Source organism: Stenella coeruleoalba (assembly GCF_951394435.1).
Source record: "Stenella coeruleoalba genome assembly, chromosome: 10".
NCBI lineage: Eukaryota > Metazoa > Chordata > Mammalia > Artiodactyla > Delphinidae > Stenella > Stenella coeruleoalba.
The window spans coordinates 100,543,083-100,556,519 of NC_137156.1; the positions used below are offsets into that span (position 1 = coordinate 100,543,083).

At 55.6% G+C, this 13,437-nt stretch overlaps 1 protein-coding gene across 2 annotated transcripts in view; it reads right to left on the reverse strand.

Moving 5' to 3' along the window:
* Positions 1–13,437, reverse strand: part of PLXND1 (plexin D1) — a 51,970-nt gene continuing 38,533 nt past the window's right edge. Inside the window, exons 21-36 of one of the 2 annotated variants that reach the window (XM_079933876.1) lie at positions 10,069–10,176; positions 9,877–9,989; positions 8,877–8,939; positions 8,205–8,335; positions 7,601–7,799; positions 6,793–6,939; positions 6,492–6,648; positions 5,963–6,066; positions 5,817–5,880; positions 5,094–5,128; positions 4,757–4,861; positions 4,059–4,222; positions 2,817–2,964; positions 1,594–1,734; positions 1,380–1,454; positions 1–1,125 (exon numbers count right to left, since the gene is read on the reverse strand). In XM_079933876.1, the coding sequence (XP_079790002.1) occupies positions 1,009–1,125; positions 1,380–1,454; positions 1,594–1,734; positions 2,817–2,964; positions 4,059–4,222; positions 4,757–4,861; positions 5,094–5,128; positions 5,817–5,880; positions 5,963–6,066; positions 6,492–6,648; positions 6,793–6,939; positions 7,601–7,799; positions 8,205–8,335; positions 8,877–8,939; positions 9,877–9,989; positions 10,069–10,176 (1,871 nt within the window). In that variant the 3' untranslated portion in view covers positions 1–1,008. Of the gene's footprint in view, positions 1,126–1,379; positions 1,455–1,593; positions 1,735–2,816; positions 2,965–4,058; positions 4,223–4,756; positions 4,862–5,093; positions 5,129–5,816; positions 5,881–5,962; positions 6,067–6,491; positions 6,649–6,792; positions 6,940–7,600; positions 7,800–8,204; positions 8,336–8,876; positions 8,982–9,876; positions 9,990–10,068; positions 10,177–13,437 lie in introns of both variants that reach the window. The other variant, XM_079933875.1, reaches the window with a different exon arrangement.

A 13,437-nucleotide genomic window follows, 5' to 3' on the forward strand; every position in this document is an offset into this window, starting at 1 on the left:
CCATCAGGCTTTTATTATAAAGAAGGTTCCAGAGCATCCCAGCCTCCCCCTCCAGCCCAGCCCCAAGGTCTGCGACCTGTCCCAGCACTGGCTGGGTCAGCCCCAGCCAGCCGCTTCTGGCAGAACAGAAAGGACGGTGTTCTCAGGGTGCGGGGGGTCTCTGCCAGGTCTGCCTGTCCCCTGGAACAGTCATTTCCAGTGTTGCGCTGGGAGCCCCTCGGGACCCCTCCCCGGGTCCTCTGCACTAGTGGCAGCTATTCACAGTTGGCGCACGATAAGTTTTTTAATATATAAAAGCTTTTTTTAAAAAAAACAACAACAAAAAGTGGTGCTCTCTTTAGAAACACTTCCAGCAAGATCAAGTAGCCCAGCTACAGCCTCGGTGCAACTCAGCCCCCTCCCCTCCCTCGAGACCAGGATCGCCCAGCACCTGTCCCCTCGGCCCCTGCCCGCCCGGCTCCCAGGGCAGCACAGAGCCTCCCGCGGGCAGTGGTGCTGCCCACTCAGCCAGCGGCCGCTCAAGAACAGAAACCTGACGCTGCTGGATGGCGTGTGGCCAGGGTCCTCTGCAGGTGAGTAGAGAAGGGGACAACATTTTGGTGGTTGAAGAAGTGGAAACCAGCTGAAGGCTGGTTCAAGGGGCCTCCCCTCCACCGGGTAGGATGAGGTAGTGTTTCCGGCTGCGACCTCAGGGCCGGGTGGCCTGTTTGCCCATCGGTGGGTTCGTTAGCACTGGGCCGTGCAGGGCAGAGCAAGTGGGGTGCCGTCCAGGCTGTGCTGGGTGGACGGTGGGAGCCTTACCGGGGAACGGCTGCAGCATTTGAGCCCCCAGCCCAGAGCCGGGTCTGGGGGCAGGTGGGAGGGGATGGTGCCCAAGGGGCCAGGGCTGGGGGCTCCGCTGGCTGGCTCAGAGAGGCCCCTCGTGCTGCGTTGTTTCCCAGCCGGAGTCCGAGGCACTGGGGACAAAGCGAACTCGAGGGAGGGCGCCCGTCCTGCCATCCCCCAGGCTCAGGCCTCGCTGTAGCACTCGTAGATGTTGTCCTCCATCAGGGCCACCACCTGCTCAAACTTGTGCTGCAGCTGCGTCCTCCGGGCTGTGGGGTTTGCCTCCAGGGCGCTCATGATCTGAGGGGGAAGCGGAGGGAGCTGGGCCAAAGCCCGGGCCCAGGACCCCCAGGTCCCACTGCACATCCTGGGGGAGAACACACCGCCTGGATTTCCACTGCTGGTGGCCACCCCAAAGCGGAAACGTCCTGGGGATATGAATGCCTGAGAGGGACCCTCACCCTGGGTTTGTTTCCCTGAGCAGGTGGCAGTGAGCAGGGCTGACATGGGGGCATTGTAGCTCCGAGGGGGGCCTCGCACTGGGGGCTACTCACCTGTGGGCGATACCTCTTGGCGTATTTATAAATCTCAGCCATGGCCACGTTGGTGTTGAACTCATTCTGGTATTTCTGTGAGGAAAGACAAGGCGGAAGTCGGAGAGAGGTTGACTCCATGGTCAAAACCAGGCCCAGCCCAGCCAAGACTCGCTGCTTAAACACAGCTCCTCGCTGACAGTCAAGTCCCGCCCGGCAAGGTCCTGCGGCGCACCCGTGACTCCTCCGCCAGGTGCGCGTTCATTTCCTGCTCGCTGAGCGGAGTCATGTCATGGATCTGTTTGTAGTAGCGCTGCACGATTTTCCGGTACTCGGGAATCTCCTTGGCGTAGAGGAGCTTGTTGGTTGGTGAGTCCTGGGCAGAGGGGAGTGAGGGATTCAGACACAGACTCGTTTTCTCCTGGATGAGCCCTCGTCTCTCCTGCCACACAAACGAGCCCATCACTGAACGTCCCCGCCCTGCGGGCTTTGGACCAGGGACCCCCACCCCTCTCCTCTCCGCCCTTGTACTTGGAACCCCTGCCCTATTTTCTACAGAAGTGTCAGGGTGATGACCTCAAGGGGGGACCGACTTCTGGGGGGAAAGTGCATGGGCTTGTGCCAGCTCTCTGACACGCAGGCTGTTTTGTTTGTATCCTTGCTTAGGGATATGGGCCTTGGTGGCTAAGATTTCTGGAAGCCTGACTGCTGTCTCAGTGGAATATTTCCCACCACATGTTTCCTACGCCTGAAAGCAAAACGTGCCAAGTATGTTCCCAGTTCTCTGTCATGGGCGTCCTGCTTTCCGAGATAGTGTGTGAGAGGTGACGGCATTTTCTGCCTCTCGTGGCCTCTCTCTGAAAGTCATGGGCTAAACACAGGGCCGGGCACCGGCCCTCCTGCAGGGGCAGGTCTAACTCTACCATTTCATTAACGCTCACAGCCTCCCTGCCCGGCCCAGGCCCTTCCCTCGGCCTGGAATGCCGCTCTCTCCCCTCCGGGCCTGCTAAAGCCAGCTGGGTCCTCTCCCTGCAGACAGATGCCTCAGGGGTCTCCCTCCTGCATGTATTCAAAGGTCTTGGTCACTTGTGCCCCCCTCTGCCCACCCCTTCACTCAGTGCCCACTGGATGGCTCTTGACCATCAGGGCTGCCGTCCGGAGCCCACGGGTCTCCGATGGTGTGCCAGACCACACAGGCTTTCCACGTTCACTCTGGCTTCTCCCGGCCTGGCTCCACGGCCTCAGCGTTGGGAACTGGTGCGGGGCACACCTGAGGCAGCTGCAGCCAGTCTGCAGCCACGTAGTTTGACTGTGGGTGGCGGTTTCTGGGAGTCCCCCCGCCCGCTTCTGATGACCGCGTTCATTCCCACGTCCCCCAGATCTGAGCTCTTTTGTTTCCCCTCCCAGGAAGATCTCCGTCCCCATCAGCACCAGATGGCCTGCCCAGGAGCAGCTGACCTTGCCCAGCTGCAGGTCCGAGATGGAACAGGCGTCGATGAAGGCCTGTGCGATGACTGAGAGGCAGGCATCGATGTGGTCCGTCTTCTCGATGTCAAAGACAAACTGTGGGTTTTTTAGGATGTTCACCCAGAACCGGAGAGGAAGGCTGTGGGACAGAGAGTGACAGGGGCAGCGGCGTGAGCCCCCCCTGGGGGTGGGCAGCAGAGGCAGTGGTTGCCGAGGGGGCTTGGGACAGGCTGGCTTTGCCCCTCGAGGCCAGCGGAGACTAGTCACAGGACGGAACCTCTGGAAACCTCGGTTTGCTCCCCCACAAATGCGGCTGATGGCCATCCCCGGCCGGCTGGGGCAGCAGAGGGGCTGGGAGCCGGGTTTCCTGTGTGGAGAGGGCCACGGGCTGCGGCAGGAGCTGCAAGGCCTGACTTCACCCTTGCTGCCCGCCCCACCCCTGCAGAGTCGCCCACTCTCACGCAGCAGCCTGGAGCCAGCGAGACAGTCCTGGTTCCCATTAGAACCCCCGCCCTGCCCCCGCCTCGCAGCCCATGGCTCCTCCTCCAGCCCCTGCATGGCTGCGGGAAGTCCATCATTAACTGGGTCACCAGGCAAACTGAGGGAGGGAAGAGGCCTGGATCCTTAGCCTCAGGGGGCCAGAGGGTTGGTAACACCCTCCTCCCCAGTGACTGGGCAGCCTGGGACATACAGACCCCCCACCCCACCCCAACCAGAGCTCTGAGCAGCCCCTGCAGCTACACAGAAACTTCTAGGTCTGCGGCATGTTTTTCTGAGCGTTAGGCTAAGGTTTTCAACAACTTCTTGTTGGGGTTTGTGACCATGAAAAGGTAAACCGTGCCTCAAAGGAGGGATGTGATCGGGGGCAGGAACATCTCCACGAGCCTCAGTGTGCTCATATGTAAAACGGAGCTGACGGTGCCCACCGCAGAGGGGTGGAGGAGAGTGATGGTAAGGGCAGAACTTAGACAATGCTCACTTTTAGTTAATTCTTACAATTAAAGTGGGTTACTTTTACTGCCCTGGTTTTATAGCTAGGAGAAACTAAAGCACAGAGAGGTTAAGTCACTTACCCAAGGTCACACAGCTTGGAATGGCATAAGGGATTGAACCCAGGCCGGTGGGCTGAGAGACCAGGCTCTGAACCCCCGCACCACTGCTGCCCCCAATGATAGAGTGAATCACACAGCCCTCCCCCCCTGGCCTCCCACCCACACCACACTGGCCCACCACCTGTTGGTCTTCCAGATGTGTAGGGTGTCAGGGTCTGAGATCCCCCTCTTCTCTGCTTGCTCTTCCAGGAAGTCAAAGAAGTACTTGACAGCCAGTGGGGGCTTGTCTTCACGGATACTCAGAATGGCCTTGAACAGGTCATCCAGAAACTTCTGCAGCGTGCCCTGCATGGAAGGAGGTGGCCGTCGTCAGCCCAAGACCACACAGAGGCGGGTAAGCAGGCACCGCTGGCAGTTCAGGGGAGCCCGTGGTGCTGGGACTGAGCAGTGCTGGGTGAATGGGGAAGCTACGTGGCATCAGGCTGGTCATCTAACCTCTCTGGGCCTCGGTCTTCCTGTCTGTGAAACGGGTTAGTGCAACCTACCCCACAAGGGTGTTGGAAGGACTGAGACATAGAGCAGGGAATTGCTGGGCTGGAGTGTGAGCTCTCAGGCGCCCACTCTGCTGCCCCAGCAGTGTGGCCTTGGGGGCATCACTGGGCCTCTGCTGCCCTCCATGTCACACGGGCTGATAGAGAAGTTGTCATCGGGCACCCTTCATGCTGGGAGCAAACCCCTCCTCAGCTGGGACCCAAAGCCCTCAGCCTCTCGCCCCAGAGCCTGGCTGGCCCCACAGGGGAAGCACTGTCCCCCTCACTCCAAGTGTGTGCTCACAGCTGACCCACTGGAGTGAGAACACAGAGATGAGGGTGGGCCCACCTTGGTGGACAGCAGGCGGGTCAGGTAGATCTCTGGTAGCACCTTCTTGCGGTGGCTCTGCCGGTGGGACTTCTTGGGCTCTGCCAGCTCATCCGTGGGCAGCACCTGGGAGGCCAGGGCAGTGGTCAGTGCTGGCGCCAGGCACCATCCCCGGCCGCCCGTGGGCACTGGGCCCTCTTTGTGGTGCACGCGAGCTACCCTGGGTCCCGTTCCCGCTCCCCACTCCAGCCTTTCCCAGGGCCTGCAAGCACTGCCCCCAGAGGCCCAGGGTGGCAGGAAGCCAAGCCGACACCCAGTGAAGGGCGGGCACGCCCAGGGCCGGAGGCAGGGCACTCACCAAATGGAAATACTTCTCTGTGTCCAAGTCTTTCACTGCGAGAGGGAAAACACGCACAATAAACGAGAGAGGAGTGGGGAGAGAGAGAAACAGAAATGGAGACCAAAAGATGGAGAAAGAAACTGAGCTCCATGGACAGAGCGAAACGGACATGTGGAGAGAACAAGGCACAGAGAGAGAAATGCAAAGTAAGAGAGCTGAGAGCGAGATCCAGAGACACACGCAGAGAATGAGGTAGAGAGAGAAAGACAGAGGCGTTGACAGACGGAAACATCCACCAGGTGACGGCAGCAGCAGGGAGACGGTCACGGCCCCTCGAGTAGGGCAGGGCGGCGGCCCTCACCCCCCAGCCCAGACCTCACTGGGAGAGACCCGAGAGCCTGCTCCTTGCCTCAGGAGGGAACCCCAAGACCCAGAGGAGCCTAGGACCCCAGGCCTGGGGCATCTGAAGGTATGAATGGGATGTTTGAGGCGGGGACACAGGCCAAAGCCCACATGGCCTCTTGGAATCACATCCCACCCTCCTGGGGCCTCTCTCTGCTGCCTGCAGGAATCCAGCGCTGAGAGGCCTGGCCACAGGCCCTGCCAAGCAGCCCTGCGGCAGGGGGGCCCGGCCCCGCCCCCAGCAGGGAGCCTCAGCCCGGCCCAGCCTCGTCCCTCCAAGCCTCAGCTTCCCCACTGGGGCCGCTCAGAAGGGGCCCTCCCCACGTCCACCAGCACTACCTCGGCCCAGGGTGTTGTCCTTCTTGTCTGTGAGGCTCATGGCCAGGGAGGCACCTTCAGGGATCTGAGGGGGAGAGAGGCCGAGGTCAGAGGTCGGAGGTCAGGGAGGTTGGGAGTGGTGGGAGGTGGGTGGAGCCGGGGCCCACCTTGTAGTGGGCCAGCGTGTTGAGCTTCTTGCGGCCGTCCTCGACCACCGAGGTGTCGTCCAGGTCCCGCAGGATGTAGCTCTGCGTGCTCGAGGCGAACCACTCTGCGGGCAGGGGGAAGGGCATCAGGGCTGGGAGCAGGGGCCACGGGGAGGCAGGCTCCCAGCGGGCCACACGGGGAGAGAACCGGGGGCACCCACCCCTGTCTCTGAGCCTCTACTCGTCCATCTGGGAGATGGGGAGGGGAGAGGGTGCCGGGCGCAGAGCAGGAGCTCTGGAAAGGCCTCATCCTCGGGGCTATCACAGGGATCTCAGAGCTGCTGGGGCAGCAGCCTGCATCGGCCTCCCACCGCAGGCCCTGTCTCCCCTCCCCGCCCCACACAGAGCTCCCGGCAGCTGATCTGTCTGCACGTCCCCAGAGCCACAGCTAGCGCACATCTAATGAGCGGCGGGAGTGTGTGCGCCCAAGGCAGGAGCCTGCGCTGCTGAAGCAGCCCCACGCCTGCCGCCCCTGCCCTACCCTGCCCACCTAGGTCGACGTCCTCGGCACGCGGCCACTGGGAGTAGGGCACGTTCTTGCAGAAGGCTTCCAGGATCTTCTCCTTCACCTGAGTCAGCGTGTCTGTGTCCATGGCCCGCACGCTCAGCGAGTCCATACCGCAGCCCTGGAAGGACACGTTCAGATTCTGCAGGAGAGAGGGGGAGGGTCAGCGGGCGACCACCGGGCCCTGGAGGGGAGACAGCCTGTGGGGAGTGGGGGGGGCGGGCAGCAGTGGAGCCGGGACTCTCCGGGGGTGCGGGACCCCTCCCTGCCCGCCCGCCCGGCTCACCCGGGGCTTGGCCTCGATGTTCTCCCGCAGCAGCCACTCCTCGTTGAGCGTGTAGCGGGCCTTGCCTGTGATGGCGTCGATGGAGCCCTTGTTGATCTGCTGCTTGATGGCGCACAGGAGCAGGAAGAACGGCTCCCCCACCGTCTCCTGCGGAAGGTGCGCGCCTGTCAGAGGCTGAGGCCAGACTGCCTGGCCCAGCCCCTGGCCTCCAGCCCACACTCCAGAGTCCGGCCCCAACCTGGAATGCCTTCGCTACCCGCTTCTGCCAATACCTCCGTGGCTGCCTGCTCATACCGTCCTTTTGATCCTGGTGCCACTGCCTCCCATCCCCCACCCAGAGGTGTCTCTGTGGACTCCAAGCTCGGACATCGCCTAATGTGGGTGGCCACATTCATTTCATCCTGCCAGCAACCCTTCCAGGTATGGGGTGTCATTCTCATTGCTGAGACGCCGAGACTCAGAAAGGGCAAGCAACCTGCTCAGGGTCACCCAGCAGGGAAGTGGCAGAGCTGGACTCAAAGGCACATCAGGGGGCATATGAGGACTGAGAAAACAATCTTCTGAAACAATGCCACTGACAGAGCCTCTGTTCCGTCCTGGGCTGGCTCTGAGCCCTTGCAGGAAGTCAGGCCTTCTCTGAGCCTCAGTTTCCCCATCTGTATAATGGATCCTATGGGGCTGTCCCTGTGCCCTCTGAGCCCCCCATTCCACGTCTGCACAAAGAACATGATAATCCCTTCGGCAGAGTTGGCATGAGAATAAAATGAAATCAGGTCCAGGCGGCGGCACAGCTGCCCGGCACCCTCACCCTCAGGCAGCTGTACATGCAGATGGACATCCAGTTGGTGAGCATCTTCTCGACCACGGACTCCGTGCGCCTCAGCATGAGCTTGGGGTTCTTGGCGGCCGAGGCGTCGATGAGGTCCACCAGCAGCTCCTTCATGATGCCCGTATAGTACTCGAGCTTGCCGTGGAGTGCAATGGTCATCAGGGAGGCCAGGCTGCACCTGTGGGTGGGCATGGGCTGGGGGCGTCAGCACCACCCGCACCGCAAGGCCCTGGGCTCCGAGGACCACGCAGTGGGGGTTCTGCTGCTACCTTGTCGCTGGATGGACGGGTGAGTGTGACTAAAATCTCGCTGGAGAAAGGGCTACCTTCCCTACCATGCACAGCAACCGCCATGCCCACGAGCCCTGTCCTGGCAAGCAGACCAGGAAGGGGAAGAATGGGGAGGGGGTCTCAGGACCTCCAACGCCCCAGCACCCAGGGTCTGACGCTGGGGAGATGCCAGCTGCCCCAAGGACATGGTGATTTGGAAACTGGCCCAGGCTTGGATCCAGCCAGGCAGACCCAGGACCGGCTGGGTGGCCTCCAGCAGGCCCCTGGCCTCCCCCAGAGCCTCGCAGCCTGACCTGTCCCGCACTGCGAAGTCCTTCTGTTGCTCCAGTGCGTGGACGAAGACGATGAGGAAGTGCTTGTTGTTGAGCAGCGAGGAGAACAGGCTGATGCCCTCTTCCATGTTGGGCCGGCAGCTCTCGGGGATCTGCAGAAGCATTCAGTGAGGGGGTGTCCACAGAGGTCCAGTGTCTCTGCCTGGCCTAGGAGTCAGCACTTAGGATGCCCTGAATGGCTCCTCAAGTGCTTCCTGGGAGGGGGAACTCATTACCTTTAGTGGTAGACGCCTCCTACCTCCCTGTGAATGGGAACAGTGGCTCAGTTGAATTGAAAAGTGAGGCTCAGGCAAGGGTGGCTGAAGGCAACCCAGTATCCCTGTGTGAGGTGGGGGGGGGGGGCCCTCCCACCTTCCATTCTCTAAGCAGCAGGGGGAGTGGGATGTCCAGGGGGACCCAATCCTCTCCCATCTCTACCTGGCCTGGGGGTCAGCATGTAGAACACCCTGAATGGCCCCTTGAATACCTCCTGTGATGGAGGGCTCACTACCATACAATGGCAGGTTCCTCCCAACTTCCCATGATTAGGATCAATGGGTCAGATGAGCTGGAAAGTGGGGCCCAGAGAGAGATGGGGTTGCCCTGAGGCAGCCCAATGTGTGTGTGTGTGTGTACGGGTGGAGGGCTACTCACCTTCCACTCTCCCAGCAGTGGGTGGGTCTCCTGCACCAGGGAGCTGCCCGGGGAATTGAGGGTCTGGGAGGGCAGGACGTAACGCTCTTCATAGAGGGAGGAGCACTGTGGAGGCAGACCCCCCAGCCCTTCAGCAGGGCCGCAGACCCCCAGCATCTCGGCAGGGCTGCACCTTCCCCTGACGCATGCAGGGGCCACTCGACAAATGCCAAAGCCCACTTTACAAAGGAAGAAGAGGCAGTGGGCCACACCCAGGTGCCATAGGACTCCAGAGGAGAGGGGAGGGGAGTCCTCGGGGGCTTCCTGAAGGAAAAGGAGCAGAAGCAGCATGAGCCCAGGTGTGGCAAAGCTCGAGTGCACGAGGCTGAAGGGGAAGCCACAGCAGCTCTGTGCAGAATGAGGGAAACTGAGGCAGAAATGCCTGCAGGGACCACAATATGGGCTCTCTGCGGCTGCTGCATGGAGAACAGTGTGGACAGGGCCAGCGGAGGCTGCTGGCCACTGGCATAAACACTCCTGACAGGCCAGGGAAGGTGGGGACAAGGCAGCGGCCCCTGGAGCAGCACAAGGAGGCATGGAAGGGATGGGACAGAGTGCAGTGGACAGAAGGAGGAGATGTGGAGACCCAGAGAAGCCTCCCTGGGAAGAGGCTCAGAAAGGAGAGGGGCTGGCAGTGAACTGGTGCCTCTACTCACCCCCTGAGAGGGGAGGCATGCCCAGCACCCCCAGGAGAGAAGTGGGCCTGGCCGCCAGCTTCTGTATGGACAATTAAAACGTCAGTGGGCAGAGAAGGAAAGGGGGGGAAACTGGGCCCTCTCCCTCGGCAGGCCAGGGCAGGGGCCCAGGCTGCCACAGGCAGGCGTGCAGGTTTCGCACTGCTCAAGGGGCCCAGGCTGCACTTGTCAAGTTCTCCCATCAGCACAGAAGTGCCCTCTAGGTTCTCAGGGCCCAGGGAGGGGTCGAGGAGCTCCTGAAGTAGCCGGCAGGGGCCCGAACTGACCTTAGGGAAGAAGGTGCGGGTCACAAAGTGCTTGTACTCCAGGAAGGGGATGCCCTGGCTGCGGTTCAGCTCCTTGGTGAGATCCGTCATGTCCGTCTGCAGCTCAGCAAAGCCTGGTAAACAGGCAGTGGCTGTGAGTGGATCAGATGGTGAAGCCGAGGCCCAAGGTCCCGCATGGTCGCCACCCGCTACCTTTACGGATTTCCTCTCGGATCTGGGATTCCATCTCCTCCATCTGCAGCAGTGTCTTCTGCCAGTAGCGCTCAGCGCGGCGGCTCTTGGTGCAGAAGACAAACAGGGCTGTGGGCAGCAGAGAGGCGGGTCAGGCCAATGAAAGCCCTTCGGAGAGCATTTGTCGGTACCTGCCCTGTGCAGGGCCTGGGCCTGAAGGGAGAGGTCCTGCCTGCACCCCTCAGCTCCAGCTCCTTGGGGTAGGCGCCTCAGCCCATGGTCCTCTCCTCCCCAGTGGGTTGAAAACTACAGGGCCAAGGGCTTGGGAAACGGCCAGGAAGATAAGGCTCCATGTCCCATTCTTATAATAAGAAATGTGTGTTTGTTTAAAATAGTGATAAACACCTACCCTTCTGAAACTATTCCAAAAAGCTGCAGAGGAAAGAACACTCTCAAACTCATTCTATGAGGCCACCATCACCCTGATACCAAAACCAGACAAAGATACTACAAAAAAAGAAAAATACAGGCCAGTATCACTGATGAACATAGATGCAAAAATCCTCAACAAAATACTACAAACCGAATCCAACAACACAGTAAAAGGATCATACACCATGCTCAAGTGGGATTTATCCCAATGATGCAAGGATTTTTCAGTATCTGCAAAAAAAATCAGTGTGATACACCATATTAACAAATTTATTGAGAAATAAAAACCATATGATCATCTCAATAGACGCAGAAAAAGCTTCTGACAAAATTCAACACCCATTTATGATAAAAACTCTCCAGAAAGTGGGCACAGAGGGAACCCACCTCAACATAATAAAGGCCATATATGACAAACCCACAGCAAACATCATCCTCAATGGTGAAAAACTGAAAGCATTTCCTCTAAGATCAGAAACAAGATGATGATGTCCACTCTCGCCACTATTATTCAACATAGTTTTGGAAGTCCTAGCTGCAGCAATCAGAGAAGAAAGGGAACTAAAGGAATCCAAATTGGAAAAGAAGTAGTAAAACTGTCACTGTTTGCAAAGGGCATGATACTATACATAGAAAATCCTAAAGATGCTGCCAGAAAACTACTAGAGCTAATCAATGAATTTGGTAAAGTAGCAGGATACAAAATTAATACACAGAAATCTCTTGCATTGCTATAGAATAACAATGAAAGATCCGAAAGAGAAATCAAGGAAACAAGCCCACTCACCACTGCATAGAAAAGAATAAAATACCTAGGAATAAACCTACCTAAGGAGGCGAAAGACCTATACCCTGAAACCTATCAGACGCTGATAAAAGAAATTGAAGATAACACAAACAGATGGAAAATATACCATGTTCTGGGACTGGAAGAATCAATATTGTGAAAATAACTATACTACCCAAGGCAATCTACAGATTCAATGCAATCCCTATTAAATTACTGATGGCATTTTTCACAGAACTAGAACAAAAAATTTTACGATTTGTATGGAAACACAAAAGACCCCTGAATAGCCAAAACAATCCTGAGAAACAAAGATGGAGCTGGAGGAATCAGGCTCCCTGACTTCAGACTATACTACAAAGCTACAGTAATCAAAACAGTATGGTACTGGCACAAAAACAGAAATACAGATAAATGGAACCAGATAAAAAGCCCAGAGATAAACCCACGCACCTATGATCAATCTATGACAAAGGAGGTAAGACTATATAGTGGAGAAAAGACGGTCTCTTCAATAAGTGTGCTGGAAAAACTGGACAGCTACATGTAAAAGAAAAACTAGAACATTCTGTAACACCATACACAAAAATAAACTCAAAATGGATTACAGATCTAATGTTAGGCTGGAAACTATAAAACTCTTAACGGAAAACATAGGCAGAACACTCTGACATAAATCACAGCATTATCTTTTGTGATCCACCTCCTAGAGTAACGAAAATAAAAAGAAAAACAAACGGGACCTAATTAAACTTAAAAGCTTTTGCACAGCAAAAACAAAAACCCAAAAGACCATAAACAAAACAGAAACACAACCCACAGAATGGGAGAAAATATTTGCAAATGAAGTGACCGACAAGGGATTAATCTATAAAATATACAAACAGCTCACGTAGCTCAATATCAAAAAACAAACAACCCAATCAAAAAATGGGTGGAAAATCTAAACACATTTCTTTAGGGAAGACAAACACATGGCCAAAAGCACATGAAAAGATGCTCAACACTGCTAATTATTAGAGAAATGCAAATCAGAACTACAATGAGGTATCACCTCACACTGATCAGAATGGCCATCATCAAAAAGTCTACAAACAATAAATGCTGGAGAGGGTGTGGAGAAAAGAGAACCCTCTTGCACTGTTGGTGGGAATGTAAATTGATACAGCCACTATGGAGAACAGTACGGAAGTTCCTTAAAAAACTAAAAACAGAGTTACCATATAACCCAGCAATCCCACTCCCAGGCATATATCCAGAGAAAACCATGATTCAAAAAGATACATGCACCCCAATGTTCATTGCAGCATTATTTACAATAGCCAAGACATGGGAGCAACCAAAATGTCCAACAGAGGAATGGATAAAGAAAATGTGGTACATATATGCCATGGAATATTACTCAGCCATAAAAAATAATGAAATAATGCCACCTGCAACAACATGGATGGACCTAGAGATGATCATACTAAGTGAAGGACATCAGACAGAGAAAGATAAATATCACGATATCACTTATATGTGGAATCTAAAATAAAATGATACAAATGAACTTATTTACAAAACAAACAGACTCACAGGCGTTGAAAACAAACTTACAGTTACCAAAGGGGGAAGGTGGGAGGAGGGATAAATTAGGAGTTTGGGATTAACATACACACACGACTATATAAAACAGATAACCAACAAGGACCTATTGTATAGCACACAGTACTGCACTCAACACTCTAATAACCTAGATGGGAAAAGAATCTGAAAAAGAATGGATATATGTTTATGTATAACTAAATCACTTTGCTGTACACTTGAAACTAACACAACAATTTAAATCAACTATAATATAAAAATTAATTTAAAAAAATTACTTGAGTGAAAAAAATAAAATAGTGGTAAACAGTGGATTTCTCTAGATGAGAGAATTATGGGTGATTTCTGTTCTTCTTCTGCTATTTAGCATTTTCAGTTCTTTCTACAACGACGAGGTATTACTTGTGAATTAAGAAACTTTTAAAAGATTACAAAGCAGTATTATATTATAACCCCTTTCTGGGATGTAACACATCTCTATATATCTCATATAACGAGATGCATAAAATATACATGGGGCTTCCCTGGTGGCGCGGTGCTTAAGAATCCGCCTGCCAATGCAGGTGACACGGGTTCGTGCTCTG